This window comes from Grammomys surdaster, unplaced genomic scaffold (genome assembly GCF_004785775.1).
Source record: "Grammomys surdaster isolate TR1022 unplaced genomic scaffold, NIH_TR_1.0 186, whole genome shotgun sequence".
In the NCBI taxonomy this organism is placed as follows: Eukaryota; Metazoa; Chordata; class Mammalia; order Rodentia; family Muridae; genus Grammomys; species Grammomys surdaster.
Genome location: NW_021604631.1, coordinates 6,080,379 through 6,091,072, shown reverse-complemented (window position 1 = coordinate 6,091,072; position 10,694 = coordinate 6,080,379). Strand labels below are relative to the sequence as shown.

At 45.4% G+C, this 10,694-nt stretch overlaps 1 protein-coding gene across 1 annotated transcript in view; it reads right to left on the bottom strand.

The window, feature by feature from the left end:
* Tbxas1 (thromboxane A synthase 1) overlaps window positions 1-10,694 on the bottom strand; it is a 164,891-nt gene that overhangs the window by 132,480 nt on the left and 21,717 nt on the right. The window contains exon 2 of the mRNA XM_028768455.1: window positions 2,658-2,751. Coding sequence (XP_028624288.1) covers window positions 2,658-2,751 — 94 coding nt within the window. The remainder of the gene's footprint in view (window positions 1-2,657; window positions 2,752-10,694) is intronic.

Here is a 10,694-nt window from a genome sequence, read left to right as displayed (position 1 = left end):
AATATATATATATATATATATATATATATATATATATATATATATTTAAACATGCATTGTTGGGAGAGGCTGAGTGGAAAATGATAGATTTAAGTCATAGAGGTGGAGGGCCAGAGAGCTGATGGTTAAAGGAAGCACATGTTCTGAATGGAACCATGCCCTGTTCCCAGCAACTCCAAACAATACAAACCTGGGCTATAGCAAGGCAAGCCTAGATGAACACAATAGACTGTAAATCCAAGGCCCCACCCATAAGACAAAATGCTACATAAAACTAAGGGATACAGAGACAGGAGAAATAGTCTTCCCTAGACATAAACCCCCTGATTGGTTATCCAGACTAAGGGGTCAGCCCTGAAGACACACACACTAAGTAACACTAAGTAGACTGAGTAAGCTGTATCTATACATTTTTATTTATAAACTAAAGAAGGGGTCATGATTTTGAGAAGAACAGGAGAGGCATATGAAAGATAGGGAAGAAAGGCAGAAAATGATGTGCCTATATTTTAATTAAATAAATAAAAGTACCGAGGTGGGTGCCCAAAAGATTAATATGTCTAAGTTTTTAATAAACCTCTCTAATGAATTGACTGCCCTGTTAGAGAGAGGGATGGTGTTGCAACATCTGTAAAGCAAACTTAGCTGAGTTCTAAAAAAAAGCACAACAGAATTTATATATATAGGGACGGTGAACTGAGAGGTGGACATTCTTTGAGTCAGCCATCGGGGGGGTCTTCTTACATGACAGTTGTTTTGTCTGCTTCTAAATGTTAATAGCAAATTAATTTTACTTAACTGGCTATGACTAATCATTCCCCCACCCCACCCTGCAATGTATGGAATTTATTTTCATTCGATTTCCTATATGACTTGTTTGTTCTATTTTGACACTTTAAAATCTCTTCACAACATTTCAAATACAAAAAAAAGAAAAAGAAAAAAAGAAAAAAAAATCTCTTCACACTTGCTTCAAGAGGGTATAGGAGGTCTGTTGGGGTGATTGTTGGTGAGCTTAAAAGTTGTGAACGGGGCACCCCAGAGGGAGAGATAAGAGAAGAGGGTGTTTGAAAAGCTGGGAAGACAGAGATGCTGGCAACAAACGGTGACCCCAGGGAAAGAAACAGAGAGAAAACTGGAAAGTGTCAGGCAAAGGCCAGATGCAGGTCATTCTCTGCCTAGGGAGTGGAGCACGGGTCATGGAGTAGAGGGAATTCCAGCATCCTCCCAGAGTTGCTGTCTCATCAGTATGCCCGGATTAGCCCTCCCTGCCTTTGTATGGCAATTCACAGGCAGGATCTGGTGGTGGCTCCTGCTGTCGGTCTGGGTGTAGTGTCCCCACACATTAATCGGGCTTCAGAGAAAAACCAATGGCAGTAAAAAAATAACCTTCAAAGACAGATACTGTGTCCCTATCTACAAACGGCTGGTCATCTCCCCTGCCATGTCACTCTGGCGAGCTGAAGACCAGAGGCTTAAAATAAAATATCTTCTCCCTGAACCAGCTTCCCTTCCCAGCCACTTCCTTCTGTCACCCCACAGCCGTTGTCTTTGCTCTGCAGGTTCAACCTTTGGCTGCTGCCTCCCTCATTTCCCTGAGTCCTCTGAATCGGAGATACTGGAGTCCTTACTTTGTCACCATTGTTCTCTTCTCAGGACTGTCACTGCCTCCCTGTACTAAACCCTCACCCCTTCAGCCTTGATGTCCAGCACAGCATGGCTTCTGAAGCCCTGGTCTCAGCTCTTGAGCCTTGCAGTCTTGCTTCTCAGGATCCATGCTCTACTCAATTGTTGTCTAGATTGGTTCCTGGTTGGACCTTCAAATCTGGAAGTAAGCTAGCCCATGTGTCATACCCAGCTTTATTCTCCTGGATTCTCTCAATGTTAGCTTCGGTCCCACCAGGCTGCCTGCTGACCAGTGCCACCATTCCCACATGGGTGCTCTCTTGTACGTGGTACCCTCTCCCTGGTGTGTCTGCCTTTGTCTGCAGCTCCTACAAGACCCTGTCTCCAGGAACTCCCCCCAACAATGATCCCTCCTTGGTTCTCCCTGAATCAGGATCTGGAGTTGTTATCTCACTTCCCAATCCAGCCATTGACACAACCCAACTGGTGGCATACACCATTGTTGCACGGTGACCTTGAGAGTGTACGTAGCTTCTGCTTTTGCATTCTAGAGAGTGTATTTAAATACTCAGTAAGGTGGGTTTGGGGCAGGTGGATGAATGAATGAATGAATGAATGAATGAATAGTGATGAGTTATGAGATGAGTCATCATCACAACTAAGCTGGAGATGAAGCTTAGTTGATAGAGTACTTGTCTAGCATGCACAAAGCCCTGGGTTCAATCCCCAACCCCCAGCACTGCATAGCCGGGTGTGGTGGTGTACCCCTGTAGTCCTAGCACTCAGGAGGTGGAGGTAAGAGGATCAAAAGTTCAGAGTAATCACATAGAAAGTATAAAGCCAGTCTTGGCAACCCTTCCTCAAAAGGGAGGGAGGGAGGGATGGAAGGAGGGAAGGAGGGAAGAAAAAACCATTCCAGTGGAGAAGAATTCTTCCTGTTACATAGATCCTTCGTGTGGAGAGCACCCTGACTCCCAAAACATGAACAGAAGCAGAAATCTTGTGCAAGATCCAGAAGGCCCATGTCTCACCTGGCGGAAAAACATCAAGTTTCCAATGAAAGGAGAAGGCTTGGGGTGTCTGATGCCCAACTTTTCCAGTCTTGAGAACGCTGATGTGGAATACCTGGGTAGACAGAGAAGCAAATGTCTAAAACCAAGAAGCTAATGCTTGGAGTCATGTAGTTGGTCCTGTTATGAAGGAGAACTATTGAGTTCTCTTAGTGAGACTGAGAAAAGTTTCCAGGGAGCACATCTAAGGGCTCAGGGGCAGGGAACTAGCATGAAAAAGGAAGGATAAGAACTTGGCAGTGCCTCCAGATGCGCCAATGAGATCTCTGAGGCCTTTGAAATTTGAGATGCCTCAGAGAAAGGTAGTCTCCCCACGCATGCACCTCATCTCCTCAGCTTCTAAATCTATCATGAGCCATAACTCAGAAGACACAGCAAAAACTTACAGTGGCAGAGAATAAGCTCCCTGGCTGTCTTAGTTAGGGTTTTACTGCTGTGAACAGACACCATGACCAAGGCCACTCTTATAAGGACAACATTTAATTGGAGCTGGCTGACAGGTTCAGAGATTCAGTCTATTATCATCAAGGTGGGAGTATGGCAGCATCCAGGCAGGCATGGTACAGGAGTAGGTGAGAGTTCTACATCTTCATGAAAGGCCACTAGGAGAAGACTGACTTCCAGGCAGCTAGGGTGAGGGTCTAATGCCCACGCCCACCTTGACACGTTTACTTCAACAAGGCCACACCTCTTATAGTGCCTCCAATAGTGCCACTCCCTGGGCCAAGCATATACAAACCATATGATTTTTTAGGTTAAGGCCAGTCCCCCCTTCATATATAGATTGTTGATCATCACATCCCAGGGCCGTGGCCTTATTGAGAAAACAAAGAGGGGATGGGGGTACCTCATGGCAAGGAGACAGCCCTGCTCCCCACTTCCAGCCCTTGTCAGGCTCTGTTTCCTGTCTAAACCCATAAAGGAGACAGATTCTCTTCATCCCAAACCAGGAAATATGGCCCAACAGAGTCTGTGCTACTTTTCAGTAAGGCTGTCCTAACACGGGATTATGGGGTATTTCAGTTAATGGGAACAGAGGGGTGACATAGTTAGAGTCAGAATTGGCTCCGACAAACCTACCATATGGCCCCATCCCCACCCAGCCAGACAATTAGGTCAAAAGTTCAGTTGGTTTGGAAAAATTAATGAGTCAAACTGGGTGTTTAGCATCATGCAGAGATCAGCCAAATCCCAATTTAGGAACAAGAAAAAATAACAAAATAGCCCTCCAGTCTGGTGACTGGTGAATACTAATGCTCAAAAGACCCTGCAGGGAGAAAGATGGGGTGTTTGTTTTACTCTCTGACCTGAGAACAGTTTAGCATACCCTCCAACATCTCTGCAAATGGAGACACCACCTAAGTACAGTTTACATAGGCACAGTAATTTGCCTATGGCTAAAAGAGCCATGAGGGAGAACCAGGCAAGGCAGAATGGGAAACAGCGAGTCCTCCCACCATCTGAAAGTACTACTAGTCTGAATGACTTCCCAGAGCATCACCATTAAGTCCAGATTTGAGTGGCATCTTGAAGCACACACAAGAGCCCAGTGTGAATTATGTAGATTAGCCACACCCACATTCCTGCTCATTAGCATGTGTGTCAAAGGTCAAGTGTGGAAAAGGTAGCCTTTCGAGAAGGTGATGGTATTTTAAATGACTCCTTTTATTCCCAAAGACGGAGATCAAAGGAGATTCAGAACTATTGAACGCTTTCTTTTAACACTCTCAAATCGGAGATTATGTTCACTTTTTTCCATCGGTTTTTGCAAATTATTTTCTAAATATAATCTCTGATGGGTAGAAAGAAATATGAAGATCTTGGGCCACATAATTACATCTTAATTTAGTAATTAGATGTCTTGATTGTCTAATTAAAGGACAAGAAGTCTGTACCTAATTACACATGCTAATTACTATGCAAGTCCGTGCCCTCATTATGTAACTGCACTTAGGAGAACACTGCCTGTGTGTCTCTGCACAAAATTCAGACATTTTCAAGCATATGGCACCAGCAGAGTGTGCCCTGTGCACAATCACAACTTTCCCTTACAGCCTCAACTCTGGTGCAGAACGTGGGAGTCTTCAGCCAGGAAGTAACCAGGAAAGGCCTTTGTCAGCCAGAGTCCCTGAGCCCAGATCTGCAGTCAAAGATTACCACCACCCGTGCAGGGGGAAGAGTTGCAACACAGGCACAGTTTGTACCCGTCTCGATTTCTTCTCTGTAACCTTCTCTCATGTGCTCTGGTCCCAGAGTCCATAGACTGACCTCCAAATGTCTCCTCGGATGCCCAAGTCTGTAAATTCCTTCAGGGATAGAGTAGTTTAAGTTCCAAAAGACAAGTTGGAACTTAAAACCTGACTCTATCTGGAGATAGGGTTGGTGTGAATTGTCTTTAGTTCCGAAAAGGTCATACTGAAGTAGATGGGGCCTCCCATCCAAAAGAAATGGGATATTTGTCAGAAGATATACATATTGCTCACCTCCCTCAATGCTGTGACAAGAAGCAACTTGAGGAGGAAGGGCTAATATGGCCTGGAAGTTCAAAGGGATCCAGTCCTTTGTGAGGGGGGAAGCAGGAAAGTGGAACACTCAGAAAGCAGAGTGTAAGCAAGAAGTGTGTCAGGGCTTTGAAATCTCAAGGCCTGCCCAGTAACTCACTTCCTCCAGCAAGGCTCCACCTCGTAAAGTTCCACAAACTTCCAGAACAAACCTCATCTCCAATGGGCAATGATTGGTCAAGCACCAGACATTCAAATGACAACAAAATGGCCGTGTGAAGACAGATGCACAGAAAGGAAGCCAGAGGACCGTGAGGGCAGAGATCAGAGGGATGCTGCAGTTAGCCAAGGGAGGTCAAAGGTCACCAGAAAACTTCTGATCAAAGGAAAGACAAACAAAAATTCATCCTACAGGGTGCAGAGACAGCCTGGACCTGCCGACACCTTGATTTCAGACTTCTAGTCCTGGGAGACAATCAGTCCCCTGATCTCGCAGCTGTGGGAAGCTGAGAGCTGGACTACGCACGGAAACATTCCAGGCAATCGATGGAAATATTTTAAGTTTCTTTTTCTCCCTGTCATTTCCAACATTGTCGTTGTAAAAGAAATCTGTCTTTTTGTGTCATCAAGTTCTGCGCCACCCAACAAAAGTCCAGGTGGCCTGGGATGGCACAGTGAAGAGTAGGTACCATGTAGCCTCTGTGTGATCGCCATGTTGTGACATTTAGAACAGCTTTTCTTTGACAGGAATTAATGGAACTATGCCCACCACTACCATTCTGGACATCTGTCATTGTTTATAGTAAGGATACTTAAGTCAGAAAATGGCAGGAGAGATACATATTGCCCCACATTAAATCCTTTGGTTTAATTTTCACAACTAAGGCGATCATTTCATGCTACCGAACACAAATCTTGCAGTGCCACCGGGGAAGCTTAGGGCATCCCTTCTCAAAATAAACCCAATCATATGCACTGTTTTTACAGTAAGGCTAAAATTGAAAGGTTACAAGCTGCCCAGTCTCTCATTTTTCTCAAAATCGAGGCACTCTGTTGATGGATTCTATGTAGGAGTATGCCTGTTGTTTAGACAAAGAAGCCACTTAGGGTAAACCATGGGGGGGGTGGGGAGTTGTTGTTGTCTGAGACAGGATCTCACATAGCCCGGTCTGGCCTCAAACTTGTTATTTAGCTAAGGAAGACTTAAAACTTCACATCCTCTTGTCTCCACCTCCTGACGGCTGCGAGTGCAGGTGTGTGCCACCGCATCTGACTGTGCAGCGCCAAGGATCAGGCTTTGTGTGTGCTGGACAAGCACCCTAAAAACTGGGCTCCAACTCCAGGCCTCGGAGGATGTTGGATGGGTTCAGGTCCAGTAGACTGAGGGTTGGAATGGCAGAAGCCAGTCAGAGGCCAGTGTGGTCTTCGGGTTCTCTCCCTGTGTGTCTTACACAGCTTGTCATCCTCCGTGTCCTTCCTCTCAGATGTGCATCTTTCCCTTCCCCTGGACCACTCCTGCTGTAATGCAAATATGTCTTTGTGTTCCCCATCTTAAAGCCTGAGAGCAAATGCCCCCATTCCACTCACAGCCTCACTTCTCCCTTTTGTCAGCAAAGTTTCTTGTAAGGGAGAAGTGCTATGCCCTTCAGCCCCTTCAATCTTGTCTCTGCCTAGTCCAGCTAAGCTGCTACATTTACACTTAACTGTAAATTAAGTACTCTTGTTAATGGGAGAGGACTGCTCTTGCTAAGGTCTCCGATGAGTTTATCTTTGTCAACCCCATAATCCCCTGACAGACTCTTTACTTGAATCCTCAATGGTAGTTGCTTGTAGCTGAGCACTTCTTTGGGAATGCTGTTCCCTCTTTATTTCCATGACGATGTCACCCACTACCCTTATGGGCCGCTGGCCCCTTTTCTTCTGCTGACCTGTCGCTGTTAAGACCCTTGACCAGTCAACACCCCTGCATTTCTGACTCTAGCTCTGCTTTCTCCATTGAGCTCTGATCCTCTTTATCCAGCTCACAACACAAATGCACATTTTAAAGGTCTACTCAGCAACTTAAACATTAACTACTGTAGTGGTTTGAATGGAGAAATGTCCCCCATAGTCCTGGCATTTCAACACTTGGTTGCCAGTTAGTAGTGCTAGTTTAGGAAACTTTGGGTGATACAGACTTGCTGGAGGAAGTATGTCACTAGGAGGAGGCTTTGAGATTAAAGCCCTCAGCTCACACTTCATGCTTGCGGTTGCAGTATGAGCTCTCAGCCTCCTGTTCCTGCCACTGTGCTTGGACTTGTAGCCATGCCTCCCAGGCATGCTGGACTCTTATTCCCTGAGGAGCTGTAAGCCCAAACAAACCTTTCCTTCTAACAGTTGCTTTGGGTCCTGGTGTCTTATCATAGCAACAGAAACATAAGTAACACAACTATCAGATGTAACTATTTCTATTGTCAACTTGATTCGATCGTGAAATACTCAAACATGGGTGAGGCACAGCTGTGATGTGCTAGTGAGAAATTCTAGAGAGATTATCTGAAGCAGAAAGAGTCTCTCTTGAGGTTTGGTCTGTTGCTATGTACTGTAATGTTGAAAGCTGGCCCCCAAGGCCTGGTTGCCCCCAGGGATGAGAGAATCTTCACACAGACTGAAGCTATGTAACTTTGACCCCCAAGTTATCTCTGATTGGTGAACGAAGATACCTACAGGCTATAGCTGGGCAGAAGATAGGTGGGCGGGGTAACTAAAGCAATGATATTTAAGTGTTAAATAAAATAACTAAGCAATTTCCATTTCTCTCTAAAACCATTGCTACTCATCCCTTGTGACTACAGTCCATGCACATCCAGACCAATGGCACAAACCGGACACCTCAGAGACCTAGGAGGTTGTTTAATTGTTATAACTATGACTCCCCCTCTTACTGGAAATTAGACACCCTAGACACCCCCATCCCATTTGATTCAGGCAAAATGGCGATTGGCCAAGACAGGAGTGCTGAGTCTCAACCCCAGCCAGGCAAGGAACAAAGACACACACACACACACACACAACTCACCTCCAGCCTCTGCTGCCAGCTCTGCTGAACCTAGACTTTAAACCAACCAGGCATGACTATGCCAAAGATGAGCAATTTGAACAATTCAGTAATAATTGCAGTGACTCAAAACATCAAATATATTTAAATTCATGAATTCAAAGTGATACAGCCATATTGCCTTCACAACGTGTGAAGAGACTAACTTCTGATACCATATATGAAGCTTCCCCATATTTGAAAATTGGGTGGGGGGACATTTTCCAAGCAATGGTGGCTCACACCTTTAATCCCAGCACTCAGGAGGCAGAAGCAAGTGGATCTCTATGAGTTTGAGGCCAACCTGATCTACAGATCGAGTTCCAAGACAGCCAGAGCTACACTGAGAAACCCTGTCTCAAAACAAAAGCCGTCTTTGATGCCCATGGTCTACACAGCCAAGTAGGTAATAGCTTTCCAGAAATAATCATGATTCTAAGAGAAGTCACTAGCTAATGGTTATGAGTCCAGAGAGGTAACTTAGTTTTCCATTTTAATCTTAAGTCTTCAGGCCAGGAATGCCAATAGAATCAAGCTTAATGAGCTTCCTCTTCCAAATTCACTTGTGTGTGTATGTGTGTGTGTGTGTGTGTGACACCTGAGAAAATTTTGCCATATATCTGTCTCACCAGTACCATCACTTCCCAATTCTTTTTTCCTGCCTTTTTTTTTCCCCAAAGGAAGATTTATGTTGTTATGATCTTGAGTGAAAACCATGACTGCTTCTATAAACAAAACCAAACAGTGATAAGTTCCATACGGTGACAGTCTTAAGAGGCCCACGTTAGTATGTCACCTCACAGCTGTGGTCCACAGCCACTGTTTTGAGAAGACAGGACTCTCAAGGTTGGTCTGAACAAAGCACAGTGTAAAATGTGGTCTATTTATGGAGCTGCCCATAGCCTGGCTGATGGTTTGACTTCATGGCCAGAGACTGGCTAATGAGACCTCAGTGCTTTCTCAAAGCTCACGTGGTATCATATGGGATGAGTCTCTGTGCCCTGTTACAGTGCTACTACCCCTAAGAGCTGAGCTGCTCTGCACCTGGCCTTGGGTTTAGTCCAAGCTGTGGTCATGGTTTGTCCTGAGGGAGGGAAGAAATGCAGGAAGGAAGGCCTGTGTGGCCCTTGGGGCTAATGCACCCAGGACATTAGGAATGGAAAGAGCTACTAGGCGGGGAACTGTTCCCTTTGTGGCCCTCTGTGTGTTCCCACTTAACCAGCACTGTCCCACGTGCTGGGTGCCAGGCCACCATAGAGACCACCACCTGAGCCCATCCTGAGCCCAGGCATTCACAGCCTAGACAACTTCAACAGCAGAGAGCAAATGTGAGTTAAGCATTTGCTTGGGAAAAAGTGGCCCCTGTCGGAGGGTACATCCTCAGCTGAAGTCTACATGTCTATTTCAGTTATTCTTCTGACTACTGAGCGGTAGTTATGAATCATAAGGTATGGTTAATGAGGCTAAGTTGTTTCTTAAACAAAAAGCTAGTTTGGAAACAAACTGAAAAAAAAAAAAAAAAACCTCAGGGTCCTGATAAGGAGGCTCTCTCTCTTGGGCTTCATAAACCAAGAGATGTGAGCATTACATCATAGCCAAGGGATACAACATAAAGGTGCCCCATTAAACCCCAGCCCCATATGAAAAGATTCAGCCAACACCCACTAGGACAGAAGGTACGAGGTGGGGTGAGGTGGTATGGGTGGCTCGGACTGGCAAGGGAGGCCTGAGCCGGCCATCTTGTCTCAGGTCCTAGTTCTCTGACAGCACACATCCAGCTATTACAGGATCCTGGGACACTGCTCCGCCTTTCCCTCCAGTGAGAACTGAAGAAGACTGAGCCAAACAGAGGAGCCGTGGTGTGAGGACTTTGTTTCTAGTGTAAAAGCAGAACAAAGCGATCGATGATGTCAGAGTGCCAGTTAAGTGGTTTTAATTATGAAATACTCCTGGGGTGGGTGGTGTGGCTTTTTAAAGTATTGTTTGCTTATCTGACTTTATCTAGACTACGCTACGCCATCGACCAGAAACACCAGCGATGACAGACGCTACGTAAATAGATGGGCAGGCGGTAGGTTGACAGACAAGTGACAGATTGGCAGATGATGGCTATTAATTGAGCACAACACGATCCCGAGTGTTACTTAAAGCGTTATAAGGTTTTGTGTGATTTTTTTTAACTCAATTGTGAGGTACTCGAGTGTGGACTTTATAGATGACAACATCATTTTGCAACGTCAAGACGCTGGATATCATTTGTGGAATGAGAAATGACACAAGTTATCTGTCCTTTGACTGCCACATGCACATGCATACGTGCACCTACAAATGCTCACCGTTATGTGCACATGCGCGCACACACATGCACACACAAGCACACACAGACATGCATACACACACACAGACATGCACACACAGACA